General features: G+C 46.9%; 1 protein-coding gene across 2 annotated transcripts; it reads right to left on the bottom strand.

Moving 5' to 3' along the window:
- FDFT1 (farnesyl-diphosphate farnesyltransferase 1) lies at positions 1–26,309 on the bottom strand. Of its 2 annotated transcripts, XM_084768268.1 has the most exons (8): positions 26,076–26,309; positions 16,190–16,287; positions 14,899–15,082; positions 10,546–10,674; positions 7,908–8,099; positions 3,669–3,845; positions 2,717–2,869; positions 1–580 (listed from the first exon to the last, which is right to left on the bottom strand). In XM_084768268.1, exons 1-8 carry the CDS (start codon positions 26,172–26,174, stop codon positions 359–361), a joined length of 1,254 nt encoding a protein of 417 aa, XP_084624394.1. In that variant the 5' UTR covers positions 26,175–26,309; the 3' UTR covers positions 1–358. The 2 variants fall into 2 exon arrangements, with proteins under 2 accessions (XP_084624394.1, XP_084624393.1); XM_084768267.1 differs by lacking the exon at positions 26,076–26,309 and having other exon boundaries at positions 16,190–16,602.
- Positions 26,310–26,666: the final 357 nt, after the last annotated feature.

Raw genomic sequence — 26,666 nt, 5'->3', positions numbered from 1 at the left:
AAAAGTCACTTCATGTTCTATTATGATAGGTATTCAAAGGCTGTTTCAAGTTAAATAAATTCAATCAGCGCTCTAGCCAGGTTCACTAGATCTTGTGGCCATCACCATGGCCACGCCATCTAAAGTGCAGCAGTGGGTGAGCATGCTGCCAGTGGCTACAAGAGGCAGAGGGACCACAACCCAGCAAGCACCAGGCTGCTGAGGGCAAGACGTCCTTTCCTCTGCACAGTTCCTAAAGGTCCCACGCACAGTTCTCCGAGAGATGAAAGCAGGAGGGAAAACGAAAGGGAAGTCAAAATCCAGCTGGAGGCAAAGGAAAACCCATTTCCCTTGAACTTCGGCTTCCGGCCAAACAAAATCAGTGTTCTCCTGTCTGGACATAGTCTTCTGTGACCTGGGACAGGGTGCTCAGGTACTGCCAGCTCAGGGCAGCCAAAAGCATGACAAATGACAGGTAAATGGGGGAGTAGTGGCTTCGGGAGATGAGCTGGCAGTTGGGAAGGTTCTGTGTCCTGATGGTGGAGATGATCTCCTTGGTTTTGCTAGAAGACGGGTCTGAGATGGGGATCCGGTGATAAATCTGTTGAGAAGAGAAGAAAAGCCATTTAACGTCTCAAATACACCATTTTACAGACATTCCCAGTTTCTTTTAACAGTTCTCAGTAGGTAGGTGCTTTATGCCATGTCACCAAGGAGAAAACCAGTCCTGAGAACAGGAGTCAGTTGCTATGCTATGCTAAGGCAGCAGTGCCACCTAGGCCCTTTGAGCAAGGAAGCCCAGTGCAGTCCAGTGCACAAAGCTCACCAAGGAACCACTAAGTGCCAGGAGAGCAGCCGCTGCACCCCTTCAGATCCCTGCTGCCTCACAGTGGCAGGTCCGTGGAGTAAGTGCCCGGTGCATGTTGGCGTAATTCAGTTAGGCGTCTGACCAGAGGCTTGTATTGGATGGAGAAGATCCCAATGCCAGCAACTGGGCAAAAATAGCTCAGAAAAATAGGGCTTATTGTAGTGGGAACACCAGAGCTCACCACTTGATTGACTGATTCTGCGTCTCACGTAGCTCAGGCTGGCCTCAAACCTGCCATACAAGTGAGGATGACCTTGAACTCCTGAACCGCCTGCCTCCACCTCAATGCTGAGATTACAGTCATGTTCCACCATGGCTCATTTATGTGGTGGGTGCTGGGATCAAACCTAGGGCTTGTGGGCGCTAGGCCAACACTGTACTGGCTGAGCTGTATTTCCAGGGGCTACAAGTCTTTCTTATAGCCTTTTCCCTAAGGCTGACGTTAAAGCTCAGATTTTACTATTTGAATTTTTCAATTTGTAAATTTTCTACATCAAATCAACTTAAATATTAATAATCCAGTAACTTTTAAAGAAAATTAGAAAGCCTGGATCAGAAGTCAGCAAGCTTTCTTTTAAAGGGCCCAAAGCTATTTTTAGCTATCTGGGCTACTCTGTTGTAAATTCTCAACTCTGCCCTGAAGTTGCAACATCAGCCAGACAAGGAGGGAACAGTAGCCAAGTTATGGCAGCAGTTTACAGAAGCTGTTGTGCCACCTTTCCCCTCAACTCAACCACCAGCAGTACTTAATTCTAATAGTCAAGAAACACACAAAATAAGATTGGAACTTTAGTGCTCATGGTCTTTCAAGATAGGGTTTCTCTGTGTAGCCTTGGCTGTCCTGGAGTCGCTTTGTAGATCAGACTGGCCTCGAACTTAAGAGAGAGCCACCTGCCTCTACCTCCTGAGTGCTGGGATTAAAGGTGTGTGCCACCACTGCCTGGCCTTAAAATCTATTTTTATTGCATTTTGTGGGTATGTCTGTGTGAGGGTACTGGATCCTGGCATTACAGACAATTGTGAGCTGCCATGTAAGTGCTGGGAATTGAACTTGGATCCCCTGGAAGAGCAGTCAGCAATCTTAACCATGAGCCATCTCTACACCCCAGTTCATAGGTTTTCAAAAATGCTTTTCTAAAATTAGTGATCTTAAGTAAGCTGGGTAATTTCCAAATCATGCCTGTAACCCCAGCACTTAGGGGGTTGAGGAGGAAGGATGACAGTGAGTTCCAGACAAGCATGAGCAGACACTGCAGTGCTCCAGGCACTCCCTATGCCTGCTGTCACAGCTTGGGGAGGTATGTTTTGTTTTATAAGAAATAAGAAATGCAGGAAAACAAAAGAAAATAGTAAAACACTTAAGAATTGATTATAACTTGCTGGGCATGGTGGCACACACCTTTAATCCCAGCACTTGGGAGGCAGAGGCAGGCGGATCATTTTGAGTTAAGAGGCCAGTCTAATCTACAAAGTGAGTCCAGGACAGAACAGCCAAGGCTATTCAGAAACCCTGTTTCAAAAAACCAAAAAGAGTTGACTATAACTCAATAATCTGACTTTGCCTACATTCCCCATTGGAATTCTTCAAGCAAGGTCTGTATGATAGAATATACTACACTGGCAGGACATGAGCATCGGGAATATGAGATTCACTTAGCCATGCTCTGCATTAGCCTCCGTGTTACATCCTTCACCCACAAACAAGCATGGCTGGCCTCAAACATCATCTCGCAGCTCAGGAGGAGGCACCATTCTTCCAGCTGTGGGTCTCACAGGCTCTGTGTGTATTTTCTAGTAAGGGATGCCAACTAGCCTCTTTAGGTAGAACACTAAGTCGTGAGGATGCATACCCATAGTTTAATTACCCACCTCTTCGATGTACTGGTATATGATAGCTTTGACAGCTGGCATGTTGGTGGCATCCATCATGAGGGTAACTGCTTGCCCCTTCCGAATCTTCACTACCCCTTTGAATACCTGCTGATTATTGTAGCAGGCAGCCAGTGTAGCAATGGCCATCACCTACAGGCAACAGGACACGGGAGAATCAGCTGATGAAGATGGAGCAAAAGGTGCTGTGTGCACTCACGGGAGCAGAGCCTTCCTGTGGGATGCACAAGTGCCAAAGAGCCAACATGTGCCAGCCAAGCAGCGGTACCCGGAGAGCCAGCCAGTAGGGCTCTCCTTTCCAACTCCCCCTTAACAACAGGGTTTAATGATTCTTGGACTGATGGAAACCTAGGCTAGGTATACAGATTTAGCTGAGCACCATTCAGAGCTGTCAGTATAACAAGAGCAAACCAAACTGAGGGAGTTAATTTCAGAAACGATTGGTAAAGGAAATTTCTAAGTGTAAGGATATATAGGACCAGACACTGCGATCTTGAGTACAGAAAAAAGAATAAAACACTGAGGTTAGTGAAGACGTTGTTGCATGTGTGCAGGCCATGTGGGACGTCAGGAATCACACTCAGGAGACCACTGAGTGACAAGAGCCCTCACCTGGGAGCCATGTATGTGTCATGCTAACCGGCATGCTGGTCATCTAGGCTGAGGCGCAGGCTTTATTAGCATAATGATCTAGCTAGTTTAGAATAGTTGATGGAAAAAGGGTAAACCCAGAAGGAAGGTTCTGGAACAGTTAACCTTGTTCCTGAATGTGGTGCAAGGAGTATGCCGTGACTCACCACCTACTCCTAAGATAGGGAGGGAATACACCAGAGTCACTTTCTTAACCATGACCCTGAATACAGCAGCGCAGGAAAGAAGGCATATTCTACCCAGCCCAAGCATCCCACTGCTTTAGCACCCGACTCCATACCTGTGGAATAGCACAGAAGTTAAACACGCTTTGGTTCCGGAGCCTTGACAGGTAGGTGATGACGTGGGGGATGTGTTGCAAGGTGTTGGTTATGAGTTCGTTCAAGCACTGCACGGCCACATCTATGTTCTCTGGCTTAGCAAAGTCTTCCAGCTTCTTAACGTACCTGCCCCACACCTGGTCAGTCAGGAAGTACAGAACAAGTCAACAGGTGCACGGGTGGAGAATTTACATGTAGTATGCCATTTCCTCGGGGGCCGGAGGGGCCTCAGTGTAGACCATTAAGCATGCAGAGCTTAGCGTGAGTGGGGCCTGGGTTCCAGCCTCAGCACCAAAAACTGGCAACAAAACATGAGTGAGAGCTGTGCTATGTACAGTGAACTCCTTTCATTGTTCACTGAGATCCACTTTTTAAGATTTCGGGTAACAGCCACTTAATGTAGCACGCACCAAGCGATATCCTAATGACCTCAACCTACAGAGGCCTCCTGCTAGCCGGGAGGCTGTGAGTCTCTTACTGAACACCCCCAGCTATATGCAAATCAACCCTGGCACCACAAGCTGACCGTTCAAAACCCAAGACAGCCAATTCCGGTAAGAATGCTGTTGAGCAAGACCGTGTGGGGAAAGGAGCAGCTGCGCGTGGCAGGGCCATCATCTCCAGGGCCCAATAACCTGAACTTAGAGCAGAACTCTCAGGCCCAGCATTGTCGAAGTGTGAGTTTAGCTGTTTGTTTTCAGTGGAGGGGGTGCTGCTGTTTTTTGGAACCAGAATTTCATGAAGCAGCCTATTTTTATACACTTTATGTGTCTATGTGTGTATACGCCACATGTATGGGGGTGCTAGGGCCAAACTTGGGTCCTGTGAGAGTATCAGGCACTCATAACTGTTAAGCTCAATCACCATGTTATCCAGTCGTAGCCCAAGTCTACCTCCAAAGAGGGGACTAGATTGTTTTGTAGAATGGGAGGGGGGAGGGAGGGAGGGAGGGAGGAGCCTTACAGAATGAATGTGTATTGGTGTTATCAACCCACTTCAACAATTGTTGACACATGGCCAATCTGTTCCATCTGCATCCTACTCATGGATTATTTTAAAGTAGAGCTAGATTTATCATTTTATCCATACATTATGACCTCCAAAAGGATGCTGAACTTAGAGCCTCATGCATGCTAGGCAGTTCTACCACTGAGCTGCATTCCCAGCCTGGAACCTTCTTTTTTGTTGTTGCTTTTGTTTTTGTTTTGGAGACAGCGTCTCTCTGTGTAGCCTTGGCTGTTCTGGACTCACTTTGTAGACCAGGCTGGCCTTGAACTCATAGCGATCTGCCTGCCTCTGCCTCCTGAGTGCTGGGATTAAAGGTGTGCGCTACCACGCCCGGCTCCTGGAACCTCTTGTACATATAAAATATCAGGTCACATCTAAACATGAACGATTAATCCAATCCATACCCAACATATGTTGGACAGCACTGAGGAGGTGTCCCCAGCCATTTATTAAAGGAAGGGGTGTGTCATGACCTAAAAGATGTCTCCATTTTTCTGTTTCTCCAACTGCATCCCATGGTGTTCATTCACGCTGCTTTTTTTTTTTGCAATGATAGGTCTGGCAAAAATATTTTCCTGGTGATCTGTGTCATTTGCCTAAGTGTGCCTCTAGGGAAAATTGCAGATCCTATGGAGCCAGCATCAGACCCAGCAGGCTGAAGGCTTAGTCTACAAGACTGTTCCCTTAGATCGGGTGTCCACTGCAAGACCCAAGCTGTCACCTGTTCAGTGCTTACCATGAAGGATGCAGACCATAGGCCAGAGATCACAGAGTGAGCTGTGGGATACGGGGTACAGAGCCTCCCTGCCCGCTCCAGTGTGCACCCTGTGGGCACCTCCACTTACTCAGCTACTAAAGCTCAATGCCTGTCCATCTGGGGTTCTGATGGCGGCTTCACCGCGGAGACGGTATGAATTAAATCAATGGCCAATGGGGGTCAATTTTATCTCCAGTCCCTCCATCTTTTGTAACACCCCTCTCCCTTTTGTCACCTAATTTTCCTTGGCGGAATCTACCTTGGGCACAGTGGGCACACTGAGAGTCCCAGTCCTCTACTCAGAGACTCTTAGGAGCCCACAGCCATTAGACAACTGTTTGGAAAACACCGTTAGTCTTCAAAGGATTCCAATCTTAACACACGAAGGCCAGGGCAGGGTGAGCCTGAGTTTAGGTCAGCCTGGGCTATGGTGAATCTTGTTCAAAAAATGTAAAATAAAAGACCCCAAGGAGAGTTTTGTGCCAGAAAACAAGGCTGAGTGCATATTCTTGCAATAAATCAAAGATCAGATTAATGGTACGAGCATTGGCAACTAGCACTTCATGTTGCCAGGTTTATCTAAGAATTTCGGGAGTTTTTTGTTTGCTTTTTGCAGTACCGGGTATGAAACCAGAGTCTTACATGTACCAGACAAGCACTCTGCCTCTGAAGCATATTGCCAGTCCCTGCCCAATTTCAGTATTTCAATACCTTTTTTAAAAGTGTTTACGCAGGCTAGCCTTGAACTCAAGGGTCTCCAGCGTCAACCTGGAGGGTTCCGGGATTGTAAGGGGTCACTATACCCGGCTCTGCTATAAAAGATTTTCATAAGAGGATTACTTTTTTCTCTCCTTCCTTCCTTTTTAACCCCTGCCCACCGTTGAGGCTAGGGGTCTAAACCACAGTCTCGTGCATGTACAACAGCACAGAGCCTCTGAGCTGGACCCCCAAACCCAAAACATGGTTACAGGAAACACTGTGGGAAAACCGATCATTTAAACAGCAGCACAGCCCAGTGTCTGTGTTTGGGTTTTTTCACTGGGACATAATCTGGAGACGATGCCACAGTAGCATGGCTATATTATCTTTGCTCTCCTGTGAATAGACATTTGAAACATTGAGAAACCTTACCTTTACACACAACGCTACTATAAACAGCTGCACTAGCAGCTCAGCACTCTGTGGTCTTGCCTAATGAGAAATGCCATCTTGGTGTCTCTTCCTATTCAGGCTGTGTGAGCTGACTAGTCCTCTGGACTGGACATTTGTCTCTTTTCTGTCACACATCTAGCCTGCAGCCGAGGAACTACTGTTCATGAGTCACAGGCATGGGACTCATGCTGTGTCTTTGAGACTGTGGGTCTGTCCTCTTCCTGGGTGGCCATGGATGCCAGGGCGTCATCAGACAAGGCCTTTACCACTCTCCACCATCACCAAAGGAGAGAGCCAGGCAGGAGCCTTTCTCAAGGTCATCTGGAAAGTGTGCACACCCTACTCACGAATCTTTCTGTGATGGATGGTTTCTTTTTTGCCATCTCAGGACCCACAAAGCTGAGGCTGGAAAATCTTGAGTCCAAGGCTAGTGTGGACAAACCCTCAAACTTTAAAAGTTCTGTTTATATTATGAGTTTTGCATCTGTTATACACACTGCAAATACATTTTTTTTTCTCACTCTGAAACTTTTTTTTGGTTTGGTTTTTCAAGATAGGGTTTCTGTGCCCTGGCTGTCTTGGAACTATCTCTGTAGACCAGGCTGGCCTCGAACTCACAGAGATCCACCTGCCTTTGCCTCCTATGAGCACTTAGCTTTAGGAGAACACTTTCTGAAAAGCAAGAGGAAATCCTAGAGTGAACTCAGTAAAAACTTACAGAATCTTCAAGCTCTTTTTCAGTGTTCATGGTTTAGTTAAATCATGTCAGGTATAATGGACATCTGTAGTTTTTTTTCCTACCCATCATCCCATCTGCCCCCCCACCCTAAGATATGGAGATTTGAACCCACAGCCTTGCACATCCTTAGCATGTGCAGTGAGCCACAACTGCAGCACCTTCCACCCCTTGTTGCCTGAGACTTCTTGGTGCAACCCTTCCCTCTTGTGCTGGGCAGACCTAATTAGCGCAGGTCTGCAGTCAGACACTCAGGCTGTCACTGGCTCCAGTGAGAAACCTGAGCCCTGAAAGCCAGGAGTGATGAGACTTATCTGTGGCATGGGGGAAGTCTGCCCAGAGAGAAATGGGTCAACGCCATTACAGCACCTGAATCCCTGGATGAAGCCAGCTGGTCTACCCAGAGCAAATGACCTAGCGTATTCTATCCATTCTGATGCTGTCTGGGGTAGTTTGACTTATTTTAGTCATTTACAACCATTAGGTTAAGTAATTTCATTTTTCAGAGCCCAGAATTTTTCCCTCCAAGTACCCCGTATCAGTTACCTCTTGAGGCCAAAACTCTCTTCCTTCTTGCTGGTCTTCCAGATAATCACGAATGATATTTGTTTTCTGCAGGAACAGACCCATCGAGTTGGCACACTCTGTGTCTTCACCAACTAAGGGGTCTTCAAACTCTGAGGCCGAGAATAGACGAGAAAGGCCGATTCCCACCAGCCCAGCAACATAGTGGCAATACTGTAAAAGATTATTGTGTAAAGTACTTTAATGGCACAGAAGGGCCTTGCCAGGCACCATCAGCTACAAAATACAATACCAAGTCTAGAGCAGAATATGTCTGAGTTCTCCTTCTGATTAAAACACATGTACACATACAATCAAGATGGAGCTACAGCGTGTTCCTGGCCCTGTGCGAGCACTCTGCAGGCAAACATCCACAAGGACCCACTGTTATCACCCCCGCTGCACAGATGACAGAACTGAGAACCACAGTGGCCAACTGCCTTGCCCATGAGCACTCATCTGCAAAGCCTAGGACCAGGACCCAAGGTGTTTATTTTAAATCTCTTCTTTCTTTCTTTTCTTTTTGTATTAGGGTTTGAACTGCAGAGCTTTGCTTTGCTTTTTTTAAAGGCAGATCTCACTCACTTTACTCCTGTCATATTCTGCAGACCAGGCAGGCTGCAACCTTGAGATCCTCCCAACTCAGCAAGTAGAGTAGCTGGGATTGCAGGACTAGGCAGTCATAGCTGGCTAAAAAGTTTCAGAGCTATGAATCCAGCCTTACAAACACCTCTGAAAAGATCTCCCAAAGCTTCTTGGCAAATGTAACGTTTAACTGCCAAAGAGTTTATTTCCCATGAAAGCACTTGGTCCCCCATCCTCCAAAAACTGGTAAGTTGGTGACAGTCAAACACGCCTGCAGCCAGGCGCGGTGGCACACCTGTAATCCCAGCACTCGGGGAGGCAGAGGCAGGTGGATCTGTGTGAGTTTCAGGCTAGCCTGGTCTACAAAGCAAGTCCAGGACAGCCAGGGCTGTGATACAGAGAAACTCTGTCTCAAAAAAACCAAAAAAGAAAGAAAAGGAAAACACGCATGCAACTACAGTGCTAAGAAAAATGCATTTCAAGATACTAGTTCTCGAGTAGAAACACTTCTAGAATAGAGACCCACAATTCATCTGCCTTCAAAGCCGAAGGGAAAATAACTCATTATACATTCAATGACATCTGATTAGAACTTCAACAATTATGATGTTTCCTAAACAGCTCTATGCAGATGAAAGGGGTGGGCACTGAATGAGCCATGCCGAGAGCTGGCCAGGATTTTTAACTTTAAAATTCAGGAACTGGTCTAGCGCTGACCACACTTTTACTAACTTGGACACTATAAGCAGCAGTTCCAAAGGCATACCTTTGAGGTTTTTTGTTTTGTTTTGTTAGTCAATGTCTCACTCTGCAGCCCCTCACTGTCCTGGAACTTGTTATGTAGACCAGGCTAGCCTCAACTCAAACAGATTTCTACCTCCTGAGTGCAGTGGTTAAAGGCATGTGCCACCATTCCTGGCCAAGCTTGGGGTTTATTTTTATTTTGTTCAGTGCTGAGGTCAGAGACCAGGGTCTGACTACACCTATGTCAAGATCTGACCCTAAGCGCTGTAAGAAATACAAACACAAACCTTCCAGGTGTTTAAGAGGTCAACAAATAAGTGAGCAAGCCATTGCTATATCGGTCCCTTTGTCTAGATGAGCAATCTACTGTAGCCTACCAACTCCTAGCCTGGCCAGTATCCCACACTGTGGGTAAGAAAGAAACTCTGGCCAGACAAGCTATTACTGTGCTTGCTTCATCTCCTCTCTCCCAAGTCTCCTCAGGAAGATGTACCATGCCCACAGAGGAAGATGCACCATAACGACAGGGATAACTCAGTTCTCCATTCGTTAGCAGTTGCTATGGTTTCAGTGTTGCTCTAACAGTTGGGAGGTCTCTAGGGCAACAGTGCTAAGATGGGGATGCCTCCTGGGAGATGAAGGCCATGAAAGCTCCATCCTCATAAATGGATTAGTGGAAGTTATAAATGAGCCCCAGGCTGGGGCTTCTGACTCTTGCTCTCTTGTGTGCACTCTCTGGACATGTTAGTGAGAAGAGTGAGAAGGACCTCTCTAGATATGGCTAACCTTCCCAGACATTTGAGAAAGAAGGCATGAAGATGCATTAATACAACTTTTATATTTCCTTTTGCCTTTTTTGGCAATGCTGCGGATCAAGCCCAGGGACTTGAACATGCTGGGCAAGCACTCTACTGCTAAGCTACTTTAAATGCCAAAGAAGAAACCACTCCTCTGGTGCCCACACATTAAAGCATGTGCATACACTGTATTCCATAATGGAAAAGAAAATAACGACAAACAAAGCATTGTTTTAAAAAAATTAAAAAGCCCTGCTATTTATATAGCAGAAAAGTATTTGGCCATTTACCTAAAATTTCACAGCCACTTGGAGCAATCTCACAATTTACTTTGCAACAGTAAGCCCTTGTAGGGCCTCGCTGTCACATTAACAGATGTTAGTGAAACCAGAAAAGCCACATCTGGACACCATGCTGTCCTTGTTCTGAGCTTCCCCATGGGGACAGCCGGCTGTCTAACTTAGCAGATGTGGACCCTGTTTACAGATACTGACCTTGTCCCAGTCCTGTTTGGAGGTCACATGCTTGTCCACAAATTCTGCCATCCCACATCCCATTTTGTGGCAGATGTCAGCAATCACTTTTTGGTATTTCTCAGCCAAATTTCTAAACTCCAGGGAGATCTGAAATAGAGACCATACACACACAAAAAAACCTCACCAGGTTATACACTTCACGGGACCAAACAGAAACCTACAACCCTGTAGAGCTCACACGCCAGTGACTGGACAGCTTCCCAGCATCGGCCAGGTTCCCCGAGGACTTGGTGAAGCCAGTGTGTGCCTCACCCCCAGGCCTTTAAATTACTCAAGGGGTTCAGTTTAATGCAGTATGTCTGCTGCCCAGTACTGTCTTCCTTGTAAGCCCAAGCTCCAAACAGAAGTGTAGTACTGACTGCTTTGGAAATATACTGCCACTGCACAAATCTTAAGCTCAAAAAAGCATTTAAGAGTTCTCAACATACAACTGGGCACAGTGGCTCACAGCTGTAATCCCAGCACTCAGGGAGGCAGAGGCAGGCGGATCTCTGTAAGTTCGAGGCCAGCCTGGTCTACAAAGCGAGTCCAGGACAGCCTACACAGAGAAACCCTGTCTTGGGGGGGGGGGAAGTACTCAACACACAACATAAACACAATGAAATGTTTGTTTTTATTTTGGAGGCAAAGTCTCTTTATGCTGCCCACGCTGACAGCTAACTCACCATCTTCCTGCCTGAGGCTCTCTTAGACCTCCACAACCTGGCCCTCCATGAAAGTTCACAAAGGAACAGCTGAGCTGTTAACGTGAAACACTCAGCAACTGTGAGCAGGCAATGTTAAGACCTCACATGAGAGAGCTGTATAAAGCTAGAAGCCTTCCTCGGGGCACACCAGCTGGTCACAGAGCCACCATGTCATTTCTGATGAACACCAGCTAGAAACTCCTCCCTCCTCAAATTACATAAAAGTCAATTTGGTCTTTCCAGAACTCTCTTCTTTCTAGGATAGCTGATCCAAGTCAGAGGCAAAGGGCAACTCCTACATGGACTGAAAGCATCTACTGCTCTCCCAGGACTCGAATCCCTGTGTGTCCCCAGGACTCAGAGGCTCTTTGCAACAGGGCTCTGTGGCTATGGCAGTTCTGCTTAGAAGGGAGCAGAAAAACAAACACCCTAAAGGGCACCCCATCATCTTCAGTAGCCTTTTGGAATTTACTATGAAATTTAAGTGAATGAAAACAAAAAGTACCCAGTAAAGTAAGGGAGAAATCTGTCTTCCTGGAACCCTGAGGGAAGTTCCATTTTTTTTCTCTCCAGGTTCTGCTGTGTGACCACACAAGCCACAAGGGCTTCCCCAGCCCTCAGGGGACCCAAGCCACAACTATGGCACTCTCTCAGGTCCCTGTATCACTTGCTGGCCAGTCAGTCACCTGGGACAATAAAGGTCAAGTCTCAAACAGGCCAAGAGGATTGTAGCACTTCCATTAACTTCCCAAACAAACTCCTCCCTGTATAGAGGGCTTGGACAGGCTGTGATGAAAACACTGGCTGTTTGGTTGTCCTGGCACGCCTCCCTGCCCTCCACCGGTTAAGACAGACTCTCATCATGATATTCAAAACTGACTTAAACTCTTGGTCCTCCTGCCTTTCAACGTGCCTGGCTGGCTGTTTTAACTTTTTTTTTTTTTGTCCTTTGAGGTTTTTTTGTTTGTTTTTCAGATAAGTTCACAAATATCCTGGTCTCAAACTTACTTCCTAGCTGAGGCTAGCTTTGAACTCCTAATCCTCCTGCCTCATTGCCACACCTCACTCAGATACCAATCTGTTAAAGAGTTAGCAAAAAAAGGGCTGGAGAGATAGATGGCTCAGAGGTTAAGAGCACTGGCTGCTCTTCCAGAGGTCCTGAGTTCAATTCCCAGCAACCACATGGTGGCTCACAACCATCTATAATGAGATCTGGTGCCCTCTTCTGGCATACAGGCAGAACACTCTATACATAAGAAATACATAAATAAATAAATCTTTTTTTTTTTTAAAGTTAGCAAAAAGTTAAAGAGGCAGCGAAAGAGATGCACAAGTCAGCATGGGGTTTCTTGGGCCAGGAACCCTGTACTCCAACCCTGACTCCCCACTTAGGCAAGGGACTTCCATTTCTCCATACCTCAGTTTCCTTACATGCAGAAAAATGCAGACTTTCTTTACAGGTACTTTAAGGTGCACCACACAGGGTGTAAGTACAAGCCTTTGGCACATTCCAAAGGCTGAGACAGACAAACAGGAGGCAGCAGGCTCATGGGTTCCCTGGACACAGATATGCATCAGGTAAAGAGAGTTCACTTGGCTTATCTCAGAACAAAAGTGAATGCAAATGGAGGTCCACATACTATATGTGGCCAAAAAACCCTTTTAAATTTTATCAAGTGGGCTAATTAATAAATTGTCCGTTAAAGTACACTCTATCTACCCCACCTTGACAAGCATACTTTGCAAGAATCTGGACCTTTTGGGTTTGACTTTAAAATGCCTTACAGTTTTGTTTCAAACAGGCACAAGTCAGTTCCCATCCCTTCTTGCAGCAGCTCTGTGCAGCACTGAGAGGGACCCTTTACTCCTAAAGAAAGCTACTCCAGGACCAGACTTCCTCAACAACCTTTCGGGACCCACCTTTTCCATGTCTTAAGCAGATGCCCAGAATGGGAGGGCCTCCCTCTCTTTCAGGTACAAAGCACAACTTCCCGATGCTTCACAGTCATCAGGAGATGAAAGGTTAACAAGTGACATCGGGCCTATACTTTCAGCTCCCTTTTCTATACCTGGGACAGTTCTCTGCTCCCTAATCTCAGGCTCAAACAGGAGAAGATCAGTTTACTGCTCACCTTTGAAACCTTCCGAAGCAGAACATTCCCTTCCTGTTAGGTTGCCTCACGCTTTACAAACTTACTGGACGAAGGTCTGAAAATTACCTATCTCCCCCAAATCGCGTTAGCAATTTCACATTTTGTGTTCTTTCTTGGGGGCAAGATGAGGCTACCTTGAATTTTTATATGATCCATATAAGGAAACTGTCCCATGACCAGAAAATATTCAGACCTTATAATGTCCCTGCACGAGAAGTAGTTTGGGTCAGGTGTGGTAGCACACACTTTAATTCCAACACTAGGCAAACAAAGGCAGGTAGATCGCGGAGTTCAAGATCAGCGGAGTCTACACAGCCAGCTCCAGGCCAGCTAGGGCAACAGAGTAAAACCCTGCTTAAAAAAACAGAAATCAACAAACTAAAAAAGAAAGAAAGAAAAATGTATTTTGAGGTAGTGTTACTCAGGAGGTTGGGGCAGGAGGGTTACAAGTTCAAGGGCCGCCTAAAGCACAGATGAATCCATGGTCAGCATGGGCAGAGTATTGAGAACTGTCTGGGGGGAGGGGAGGCTGAGACTACAGAGCAGAGCAGTAACAGAATGTACCCAGTGATCACAGCGCCCTGCGTTCCACACCTAGTACCAATGAGAAACCAAACAAAACCAAAACCCACTTCTGTTATTAAAAAGTGTAACCAAGTGGCTCACAGCATTTCGTCTACACTGGGGTGGGGTGGCCAGTACCTCCCTAGGTCTGAGCTCTAAGGGCTGTCTCAGTTCCCTACAGACTTCCTCTGAGCTTTCACAGCACAACATACTATATGTTGGACTTTGGCCATGAAAACATGATCTCAGCAAGTGGAAACAGCTCTTGCTCAAAAAAAGTCTTTCTCAAACCTGGCTGGGCTCCCCCCTCCCCCCACCCCACTCCCTCCCACTCAAATGGAGAGACTAGATTCTCTGGCTGTAAAAGTCCTAGGAGGACTGTTCTCCAAAACTATAGCAAACGATATACAAAACAAATGCCCTCTTTAGGGTAGCAGGGATCATGTGACTTTGTTAAACACACAAACTCTAGGAAGGGAGGCCCATGTATAACATGAACTTTAGGGCCCCCAATGCTCGGAGCTTTACCTGTAACCCATCTCACGCTAACGCCTACAGAACACCTACTATGCTCCAGGCACTGATCTATCTTTGAGAAGCCTGAAATGTGAATGCATCCTTCTGCTAAGAATGGACCTGGGACTTCTCAGCAGCACTGGGTAGTGAGGACCACAGCCATGCCATCCTAAGAGTATTAACAACACTACAGGTGGGAAGCTGTTCCTGTCTCTACCACACAGAGAGAAAACAGAGGTAAGGAGGAACTGTATACCTCATTACCGATTAGTAAGCTGTGATTCTGGACTCTCGGCTGCCCTCAAACTATTCGTTTCACTGTTCCCTTAGCTCGGGGGCTGACAACTGCACTGCCAACTATCAACGTCTCCACTCAGAAGAGAGTCCACTACCGTGGGGAAGTCCTCCAGCACTTGGCGATCCTTCTCCTTGCTCTCTGTGAACCGCCACTCTGGGTCATAGAGGAAGGTGTGAAAGTTGCACAGCAGAGGGATCTTCTTCTCCACACTGATGGTCATGTCATCCTCCACAGTGTCCAGAGCCCGGAGGACCAGATAAAACACACACACTGCGTGGCTGCCAAGAGGGAAAGGCTGTTAACATGGTGACAAGCATAGATTAAAAAAAAAACCAAACATATATTTACTCGTGTGTGTATCAATGTGTATGGTGTGTGTGTGTGAGAGAGAGAGAGAGAGAGAGAGCATGCACACACATAAGAGTATCCCCCAGCATGTGTGGGAGGTCAGAGGACAACAGGGGACTATGGGTTCTAGGGACTGAACTCAGGCCACCAGGCTTGGCAGAAAGTGCGTTAGCCTGCTAAACTATGTCATCAGCTTCTACTTGCAAATATTTATTTTTAAGTACATTTAAAGCAGGGTAGTGCTTCATGTCTGTCACCTCGGCTGCGGGGAGGCTGAGGTGGGAAGATCCTGAGTTCAGGACAATGGGGACCATAATGTAAGACCCTGCTTCACCCAACTTGAGGAAATGTCATTTCACTGTGCCAGATCATTTTCTAACGCTATCTTACAAGTAACCAACTCCACAGTGCTAAGAAGTGATATCCAAAGCCTGTCATGCTTAGCACTTACATTCGTTTTCGTGTCTTAAATGGGAGTAAAGAACGCCACCATTTATAAAAAGTAAAATGAAAACCGAAGCAGGTGGATGCAACACCGCTCCGAGAATGCTTTATGTTTAACCAGTGCACATCAAGGACCAAGCGGCCAATGTTTAGTGGGAACTAGTATTTTGCAGATGGAAAGCTTCTCAGCATGAATGCTGTTCCCAGGGCAGTAAATGCTGTAACCTTGTGTGAAATGTGCACAAGAGGCACTTCTGAAGCCTCAGTATGCTTGAAATGTAAGGTGACAAACAGAAGCCAAGGGAAATGTCTGGCCTGCTTCCGACAGGCACAGGTGCCAGGACTAAAAGAAAGAAATAAACATGGCTGCCCCACCCCCTTCTCTGAAAGGGCTAGCCTAAAAGGACGTTGGTTAATGGCCAGGTGCCTGTAAGGGCATTTGCAAGTAAACACTAGCGGGTGTAGTGGGGGGAGGTAGTCTTGCCTAAGCCACAACAAAAAACCCATAATTCTAAGCGGTGTGTCAACGTGACTGCAGTGACTCAAAGGTCCCTGGAAAAGCAGTCCTCCCCCAGTCAGGGCTTTCCACTAACCGAATTTCCCCATCCAGAGCCTGGATAACAACGGCGAAGCTTCGACTGGTCTGGTTCAGATACTTGTAGCAGGTCTTCAAGCTGCTGCTGAGTGAGTCCTGTGGGCAGAGAAGACACACCGCGGTAGCAGATGTGGAGCAGGAGTGAGACTGGGGCAGGCAGCTAGCAGCCGGGCTCCGCCCGCGGGACCAGTCCTTGCAAGGCCAGGCGGTGGGGGGCCAGGAGCAGCACCGTTGGGGTGAGCCCGGAGTCCTGGGAGCGGCGGCGACCGGGCTCAGCACCAAGGTGCGCTTGACCAGGGCCATGGCCTTGGTGCTGCCGGCGGCTGCCATGGGGAGTGCGATCCGGAGCCCTTCCTCCATAAGCCCCAAAGAGCCGCTGCGAGGCGCCCACCGCCAGGCGGGATCCAACAAGGCTAGCACTCGCCAGAGTAGAGGGAGCCTCACAACGGGACACGTGCAGGCCCGGGCCACGCCCCCTGCTGCCTCTGGCCACGCCCCGAGGCACAAACCCCTGGCCCATCCTTACTCTGTGCCTCCCTCTAGCCCCAACAAACAGTTGGGAAGAAGGGGGCGGACCCGGCTCAGCTCTGAGAAACTGGATTTCCCACTCTGTGACAGGGTCATTTCTAGACAAAAACCATGTGTGCAGGGCTCCCCGACTCCTCTTCCCAACGCAACTGGCTTTTGATAAACTAAAGTGCTCTCTCTGTGTTTGTGCTAAGTCTCACTATGTAGGTCGGAAATCGCTGTGTACACTAGGCTGACCTCAAATTTGCTTGTACAATCCTTCTACCTCTACCTCGGTGAGTGCTGGGATTACACATATGGACAAACACACTCAGCAATGTGTCTGTCTTTGCACTGACCAATTTTGGTTGAAAGCGACCAATCTGAACACGTAACCTCTTAGCCTCTTAAATTTCCCTTTATTAATTTCCCGCTCTTTCTTGTACATAATCTGGATGCTGCCAATCCTTTTCTCTTAAGAGAATCTGGCTTTCCACAAACACTGTACTGCTTTGCAGTCCCTACCCCTGCTAAGACTGCCAGAAACCTTAAAATTCTTAGAAGCATTGTAGGACTTTGCAAGGATCAGGAGGTTTGGAAGGTGTCTTACTACAAAGGCCAGCACAAAACTGCTTTGTGTTATGTGTTGTGCTGTATGTGCATTCTATATGAACTTTTCGTTGTTGTGGTTTTTGTTTTGTTTTTGAGACAGGGTCTCTCTGTGCAGCCTTGGCTGTCCTAGAACAGGTCCCTTTGTAGACCAGGCTGACCTTGAACTCACAGCCATCCGCCTGCCTCTGCCTCCCGGGTACTGGGATTAAAGGAGTACACCACCACACCCGGCACCATATGAATGTCTTATGGAGCAGGAAAACTGAGCTGAAGGTACGGAATCCTACAAATCTCTCCACTCGTTTTAATAAATGGGGAACAATTTTCTAACGAGGGAGTCGCTTTTGAAACACAGCTTTCTGCTAGAAGGTAAACCACAGCTGCACTGCAATGTCAGAGAACCTTGGACCCTGATGAGTCCTGTGAGCCCTGTCCTTTTTTTATTTGTATTTCCTACATTTCCTAACATGGATACACATTAGTCTGTCTAAACAGTAAGGCGGTCTCTTAAAGTTCCGTTTTATTGCCATTTCTAATGGACTGTATCAGTGGAGGCTAGTTCTCAGTGATCAGATAGAGCAACATGTGTAAACACAGCTCATAGGCCAGCACGTGAAAACCGCCCACTGAGTTTCAGTGACTAACACTATACATTCAGACAATTGTAAAACAATTCACCAACTCTTTCAAAGCGTAGAACGACAAGATTTCATATAAAACAACAACAACAACAACAAAAACAACTGAGTAACTGTTCTCTTTTGAGTCAGTGCCTTGCTCTGATATAGCCCAGGCAGGCCTGGAACTCATGGGAAGCCTCCTGCCTCAGCCTCTTCACTGCTCAAATTACAGCTATGATTTACCACACCCAGGATAAGCAGCTCTTTGCACAGCTCACTGCCCTACAAATTTCTTCTGCAGAGGTGATGGCCTAGGGCGGTAGTTCTCAACCTGTGGGTCACAGCACCTTTGAGAGCCAATGACCCTTTACAGACATCACCTGAGACCACTGGAAAACAGATATTTACATTATGATTCATAACAGTAGCAAAATTATAGTTATGAAATAGCAGCAAAATAATTTTATGGTTGGGGGGGTCACCACAACATGAGGAAGTGTATTAAGGAGTTGTGACATTAGGAAGGCTGAGAACCACTAGTCCAGGACTGCAAAGGGACAGTGGCACTGGGTTTGAAGAGCAGTCTTGGGGAACACTTTCCCCACCCTGACACCCCAAGAAGACAAGCAACAGGGCTTGCTTTCTTGGTTCCCTCCACATCACTTCTTTTTGTGTGTGTCTGGTTTCAGTATGTCACCTTGAACAACAGGTTCCTAAAATGACTAAGAACAATCCTATTAAGGATGGTGCTGCTTTCTCAGTGTTGGCAAGATCTCATGGCCATGGGCTCCCTGTATGTCACAGCTACTGTCCCTAGAGCCTTTTTTTTTTAAATTGCTGCCTGAAGCTAAGTACACACACACCCAGGACTCTCCAGTGAGGGAAAACAGGGCTCAAGGGCATTCAGGGCAAGGGTACAGCCGACTCATTAATGAGGCTGAACTCCCAGACCTACCAAGGCTCCAGGCTCCAGGTGACAGCTCCCAGCACCACCCTTGCCAGCCTTCCCCTTGTTTTTAATAAGACAGGTTTGCTTAGGATGAGAAAAACCAAACCTCAAAACCCATGAACCTCAGAATTGGACAGCAAGATTAATAACTGCCTTTTATTAGGCACTGCATGGCAAGTACAATACAAACATTACCTTTAACCCTTACTGTATGTTTAAGGAAGGTTTAACAGGCTACAGTCAATGCCACACAGCTAGCAGAGTTGATACTTTTAGTGTTTTAACCATAAAGTGTGCATAAAGGCCTGTTACTGGGGATTAGGACCCCATGGCTCATTAGAAACAATTCTTTTTTTTTTTTATTGTTTTATTTTTGGTTTTTTGAGACAGAGTTTCTGTGTGCTAGCCTTGGCTGCCCTGCTTTGTAGACCAGGCAGGCCTCGAACTCCAGCGATCTGCCTCCAGAGTACTGGGATTAAAGATGTGCAAAAGAACCAAATATTTAAATCAAGTAGGACAAATGAAGCCCCAGCCTCAATCAAATCAGGTTCTACTGCCAAATAATGTTGAGTTTTAAGAAGAAAGAGGGGGGAAAAAAGCCCTTTCAAGCTGTGACCCAGTACTTAGTAGGCTGAGGTAAAGGCTGAAGAAGCCACCTGGGCTACACCCCAAGACCTTTGGCATAAAAGAAAACAACAACAAAAGAGACAAAACCCCTTTCGTTCCCAGCCTGGAGCTGGCAGGCTGTGGCTAAGGCCCCTACCTCTACATTCTGTCTTACCAACGATAAAGAAACACTAAGATTAAGTTACAGTGGAGAGCATGCTTGGCTAAACAAGAGTTAGACTTGACAGAAACCAGATCTCCTTAGAAAAGGCCATTTTGTGGCCTCTGAGTAACATCACACAACTTGCACGTGGGGGAATGCATTCAGATGTGCTAATATGCCCACTAAAAGACAAATTATTAGAACTAGATTTTTTTTAATAGATAATGTCTCACTGCCTGTTCAAAGAGTAAAAGCCTGCACCACCACGCCTGACCTGAACCCACATTAATCTTTTGTTACAGAAACAGTCAGCTCTCAATATTGCCCAGGGAACACGTCCTTTAGTTTTTTGTTATTGTTGTTACTTAAGAAAGGAATGTTAAGCAAAGGGAAATATCTGGGCATAGTGGCACACTCGGGAGGCAAAGTCAAGCAGATCTCTGAGGGTTCGAGGCCAGCTTGATCTACAGAGTGAGCTCTGGGACAGCCAGGACTATACCGAGAAACCCTGTCTCAAAAAAAAAAAAAATCTAAATGAAGGGAAATGAATCTTCCTGTTTGTTCCCCCTAATTAGAGCTACGTTAAACTATTCTATCTTCTCTCTCTGTCTCTTTCTTCCTCATCTATCTATTTATCCATCCATCCATCCATCCATCCAAGGTGTTACCATTACATCTCCCCTGGCCTTAATCTTCTGGGCTCATGCGATCTTCCTGCCTCCACTTCTGGAATAGCACGCACCACAGAATGTGGTAGCACTTGGTTAGCACGCATGAGGCCTTGGGTTCAATTCTCAACACTGGGGTGGGTCTCACAGGAGCTTGCAAAGTGCTCATCAACTTCTCTAGGGAGGAGGACTAGCCCAAGGGTCACTTTCTCTGCCCCTTCTTCCCTTCACAGAGGAAAACAATCTCCACTGATCTCATTCGACAGAGGAAAAAGAGAAATAGTCCCCAGCTCTAGATCACAACCCTAAAAACCTGCCTTCTCCTGACCTCACCACTCCGACCTCTTGCAACTATGCCTTTTGGTAATTGTTTCTGCCTGAAACCTCCCTGTCCCAACAGAACACGTTTGACAAAAAGCCAAGTATTTTGTCTAGCTGCTGCTGCTGCCGCCTTTTAAAATTATACACACTAGTTCTGGCCTGCTAGCTGGGTTTATGCAACACCTGAGCCTTTTGAGCTGAACAACCTCCAAGCTAGAAAGACTAGAGGTGCAGGCCTAGCTGGGCATCCCAGACATCCACTTCAAGAGTTGTGAGGAAAACATCTGTAATGCTCAAAACGGCAGCAACAATAGTAAGAGTGATGCAGTGCAATAAACTATAACCATGGCCACGATAATTTATGACTCTGTCCATAAGGAAGAAGCCTTCCTCTCCTCTCATACCAAGCTGCCCTGGTGACATTTGGGGGGGGGGGGTCACATCAGTCAGTAACAGATGTGACTCATGCTGAAGTCTGAAAAGTGTGGGTATGGAGTCTACTTCCTTGCAGTGCCTGTGAGTCCCAGAACAAGCCTGCAGGCTGATGGGATGTGGCTCCCTGACACTGGCTGTCGCCTGCTGATCTAGCAGCACTCCTTCATCAGCCACAAGCTGCCTGTCAGCTGAGCAGGCCAAGAAGAAATGGCTCCAGCTGTTCCACACCAGAAGCTTCTCCCAGCTGTCCCAGACAACTGTGGCCTAAGAAACAGCTGTTACTTTAAGCCTCTAACTTTGGTTTCCTAAAATTAGGCTAAGATCTACCCACTGCATATTTGACCACCTCGCCATCTTTTAGTAGTTCACTGGTATCAGGAAGCAGCACATGTTGTACAAGCAAACTCTACAATTGCAGCCCTCCCTCAGCTTTGGGACGGTTTGTCCTCAGTAAAAGCTAAGTGAGACGCTGGCCAGATGCCTCAGTGGATTAGGAGGCTTGCTGAACAAGACTGGTGACCTGAGTCCAACTCCTACAGGTAGGTGGTGGAGAGAACAAACTCCACAAAGTTGTCCTACAATTGTCACGTGTGCGCAGTGGCATATGGGCACACTCACACACAGAGATGCAGTAATAATACACTTCAAATATTCAGTTTAAAAACTTTAAGTGATACACTTAGATAACAAATAGCTATAAGACAGCATCTTCTGACCTGGATGGAACTCACAAACTAGCTTGGGCTAGCCTAGAACTCACAGAAATCCCCCTGCCTCTGCCTCCCAAGTGCTAGGATTAAAGTCATATGGCTCTGGGCAGGCTGCTTAATGTACTTCTGTGGTTCATTACCCTAAAGATGAACAGCATATTGGGATAAAGAGAGCTCAGTGGGGTGCAGTTCTCAGCATCCATATCAGGCAGCTCACAACACCCCAACTCCAGCCTCAGGCATCTGGGGGCCTCTTCTGGCCTCCACAAGGTACTGCACTCACCTCCACAAACCCACACAGACACTGGCACACAAACCACACACACAAAATTAAAAAATAAAAATGATTCTTTTTTTAAAAAAAGAGACTCAACAAGCTCTGTAGTCACTAGCAGCCACTCCATAGCCCGGGACCTTAGGTAACTCACTAACCAACCAGAGCCTCATCTACAAAGCAGGAAAACATCCTCAAAGGGTGACTGGATGTTTCTGGAACAGATGGGAGGTGTGAAAAACAGTGTTTGGCACGTTCCACGAGCTAATAAACATTAGCTTATTTTTATGGCACTCTCTAACTAAAAGGCAAGACATACAATCTCAATTTCAAGTCTTTCAACAAGGCACAGTAACGGAGGAAAAGGTCCCAGACAGGTGTCATTAGGGATCTGGAGTGACCACAGTTCTAAGCCCACAGCTTGAGGAGACTGCCTGAAAAAGCCAAGTGAACACTGGCATGGGGTGGGCAGGCCAAGGTCAGATGCTGAGGTGCTTTGTCTGCAGGGACTGTCCACTTCCTGCCATCTACACATGTGTTCAGCTCTGAGCTAGATCTGCATAGTCTACTGTTTTAATTGTTTCTGAATATTTAATTTCTTAATAAAAACATATATGAAGAGAATGAAGTAAATATTTCAGAATACATATTTAACCTCAGATACAGTGGTTTGTTATGTTGTTTTAGGTATTTTTCTGCATGAAATGATTTGGTTTTTTTGGGTTTTGTTTTTGTTTTTTTGGTTTTTCAAGACAGGGTTTCTCTGTGTAGCCTTGGTTGTCCTGGGCTCACTTTGTAGACCAGGCTGGCCTCAAACTCACAGCGATCCACCTGCCTCTGCCTCCCAAGTGCTGGGATTAAAGGCATGCGCCACCACGTCCAGCTCAATGAGATGATTTGTAACGAAATGCATTTTTAATTTGGCCTGGAGGCTCAAACCTACAATCCTAGCACTCAGGAGGCTCAGGGTTCAAAGCCAGCCTGAACCACAAAGTGAATTTCGGATCAGCTTACGCTACAAAGTGACAGACCCTATCTCATTTAAAAAAAAAAAATCAAAACACCCACAGATCACTTTACATTAAAACCATCTTAAAGTATGGGAATTAGAAATAAGGGCATCAATAAGAAAGAAATGTATGTAAACCTGGCACGGTGGCAAATGCCTGTGGTCCCAGTACTCAGGGAGGCAGAGACAGGCGAATTGCTTTGAGTTTGAGGCCAGCCTGGTCCACAAAGGGTGTCCGGGACAGCCAAGGCCACACAGTGACACCGTCTCAAAACAAACAAACAAACAACCCCCCCACCACCACCCACACACAGAAAGAAAGAAATTCTGAAGTAGCCAGACCAAAATTGCCCCAGTACCGTGCAATTATGGAAGCCAAACTTTAAAGAAAAAGGAGGACTGGGTACAGGACCGAGAAAGAGCAGCATATGACAAATACCTAAAGAAAGGATGCAAGTTTGTAGCAATGCTTTTTTGGTCTTGTTGTTCCAAAGCATGTATCTATGGCTAGCCCTTAACTCAGTATGTAGACTAGGCTGACCAGGAACTCACAGAGATCCACCCTCACCCCTTCCCTTATGCTGGGATTAAAGGCATGTGTGCCGCCACACCAGGCTCTGTATCAGTATTCTTAGAGAACAGGAGTTTAATAATTCAGGGTCTTAATCCAAAACAAAGTCTAATCGCCCTTTGGCTCTAAAAGCAGAACAAAGTGTGGATGTTCAGTCCAAAACTTCCTAAGCCTGAACTTCCTGGAATGAGAAGGCAGTGGCCACACCTCCGCCCAGGTGTCAGGAGACCAGACAGCCTGGGCTATAAGCAGAGATGCCTTATCTGAGGGTCCAGATCCCCGCAAAAATCCTGACAAGTAGTGGCGACTTTGCACAGTTAAAAACTCAAACTCCTCCAAAATGACAGCGTTTAGATTTCTGAACACTTGTAAATGTGCAATGAGGTATCTGGGCAATGAGACCCAAGTCCAAACACGCAGTTCTTGTCTATGTTTCATGTGTGCCTTACACACACACACACACACACACACACACACACACACACACACACGCACACACACCTGACAGATACTTTTCTACAACACTTTTAACATATCTGCATTTTGAAAAGGACTTGTTATACGCATGCGTGAGGTCAGGTGTACACATGTCAGTGCTCAAAGAAATCTAACTAATACTGAATTTATTCATAAAAGCCAGAGACACTTGACAGCTCTGTTTCCTTCCGGCAACCCCAGGAAGACTAAACTTCCATCCTAGCAGGCAGTGACTTTCCTCCCTACTCCTGTACATTTCCTTATGACAGTCACTATTCTGCCATACTCAGGTAAAGTCACCTGGTTTAAAAGGCTGAATGCTTCCCCAAGGCAGATCTGCTCACCAAGTCATCTTCACATGTTTCGACATGAGGAGAAGACTCTTATTTTCAAGTAGGTGAAAATCTAGAGTTGGCAGGGGTGGTGGCGCACCTTTAATCCCAGCATTCAGGAGGCAGAGATGGGGATCAGAGCCAAGGGGAACTCCGCGTGAATACAAGGCTACCCTGGGCTACAAAGTGAGTTCTAAGACAGCCAGGGCTACACAGTGAGACCGTGTCTTGAAAAAAAAATAAAATAAAGTCCAGAATCAAGGAAGAAAATCTTAAACCAGAACAAGACTGAAATACAGACTCTTACATCTGAAAGCGACTTTAGGAACCAAATACAAGACTACGGGAGCTCTATAAGTTACGGAGGGCTAGAGAAGGCAGGTAGGGTGACCTTGCAGGTCAGAACGTCATCCTCGGCTTTCTACAGTCTTCTAACACTTTCTAAGAGCCCTGGCAGGATGGGGTCAGTAGGGATGATCTGGAGAAGGCAGAGTGACCTGGCCTCCCCAGGGGAAATGAACTACTTACTGTCACTGGGGCTGTGAGGAGACCAAGGGACTTGGATTATAAAGCAGGGACTCTTTGCTTTTAGTTACTTATCCTTGCAAGAATCTGACAAGTGTACCTTCTTTTCCCCTGAAATGTACTCTTTGCATTTATTTCTTTGAGGATCCTACCTGTCTTTGCTCTAACTACATTGTCATCCATGCCTTACCTAACAGAGCACCTATCACCGTGCAGGTCTCCCCTAAGTGTCTGTTTAATGGCACAGAGCACTTGTCAGAGAGAGCTAAAGCTGCTAAAAAAAAAAAAAGAAAGTTACGAGGGTTCCAATAAAGGATGCCTATTAAGAATACCTTTAAATAAAATACAGTGCCTGATATTTCCAGTGGAGGGGAACACTTTTAAAGTTTTTGATGTAACCCACTAATTCAACTGGATATGTGTTCATGAAATAGCTACGTTTTTTGGGTTCAGTCGGATGTGTGTTCATGAAATAGCTACTTTTTTTTTTAAAGAACAAAATATTGTCATAAAAGTACGCATTTAACAAAGGGTTCAGTCCGATGAAATTCAAACTCAAACCAAGTTCTGCCCTTCCAACAGTCAATAACTTACTAGTAAGAACTTGGAGATAATGTGCGTGCGCACAACAAAAGACGTAGGAAGCAACCAGGAACAAAAAACAGTGGCTGCAGAAAAGTGAGGAAGCAGGGAGTTGATGAGTGAAAATTGGAAGGGCTGTGTGGGTGCGAAGGAAGTTTTCATTCCAAAGATAGGCACATGATAATTCCTACAGGGTTCCTGATGTTGACAAAAATTTTCTCAAGCGTCTTCTATCTAATTTCAATTCTGGAATGCACCCATTGGAGTGAAAATAAACCCCAAGCTCCTAGAACAAAGTGCGCAGCCAAACAACCATGAAAAGCAATGGCTGGAACAGGCAGAAACCTTAAAGACAGGTTGGGGGGCGGGGCCTGTCAAGAGGACAGGGTCCAGCCTGGATGCGCGACCCAGGCCCAGATCTTGCCTTCCAGGAGACCAGGGCGACCGAGATCGTCCTCCGGACATCTCCGGTGTGCGCAGCATCCACAGCCCCGCGAGGGTTGAAAGGGATGCTCGGGCCTACCTGGTCCATCTTGGGTATGAACTTCCGCTGGCCTCCCATGCGGAATCGCAGCAGGTTGTAGAACTCCTCCGGGTGGCCTAGGCATTTCACAAACTCCATCCTGGCGACTGTCAGGCACCGGGCTCACCTGTCGGGATCTGCCGTTCCCACGGGTGTCTAGATGCCGGGGACCGACAGGGCGAGGAGGCGGGGCCAGGCCGGATGCCTCGCCTACCTCCCGCCTTCCTCAACGGGCTGCGCCGCTCGCGCTGCCCGGCTAGGACGCGCGGAGTGGACTGACGGGCATTGATTGGCCAGAGCCGCTCGCACCAGGAAGACGCGGGCCAATCGGCGGCCGGAGGAGCCTGGCGCGATGACCACACCCTAGAATCTGATTGGAGGGCTGGAAAGAAGCCAGCGAGCGCGATTGGTGCACAGAAGAGAGCTTTTGTTTGCGGGCTGCGTGTCAGAGGCGGGCGGGCAGCGAGCAGCACGTTTGGAGGTCCTGGGGTGTGGAGTGCCGGCTCGGTCCACACGCGCCTAGGCGCTTGTGGGAGGGGTCCGCTTGCTTCTGCGGGCCACCGCCCCCAGTCAGAGTTTACCTGTGCGACG

Source organism: Acomys minous, assembly GCF_964271855.1.
Source record: "Acomys minous genome assembly, chromosome: 18".
Classification (NCBI taxonomy): domain Eukaryota; kingdom Metazoa; phylum Chordata; class Mammalia; order Rodentia; family Muridae; genus Acomys; species Acomys minous.
This window is presented reverse-complemented; position numbering and strand designations above follow the sequence as displayed.

Excerpts from the sequence above, each read along its gene's own strand:
- FDFT1 (XM_084768267.1), bottom strand. The coding sequence starts at position 16,551 with ATGGAGGAAGGGCTCCGGATCGCACTCCCCATGGCAGCCGCCGGCAGC. Across the intron at positions 15,083-16,189 it reads GCTCTGGATGGGGAAATTCG|CCACGCAGTGTGTGTGTTTT; the intron begins GTTAGTGGAAAG and ends CCCTCTTGGCAG. Across the intron at positions 581-2,716 it reads TATACCAGTACATCGAAGAG|ATTTATCACCGGATCCCCAT; the intron begins GTGGGTAATTAA and ends TCTTCTCAACAG.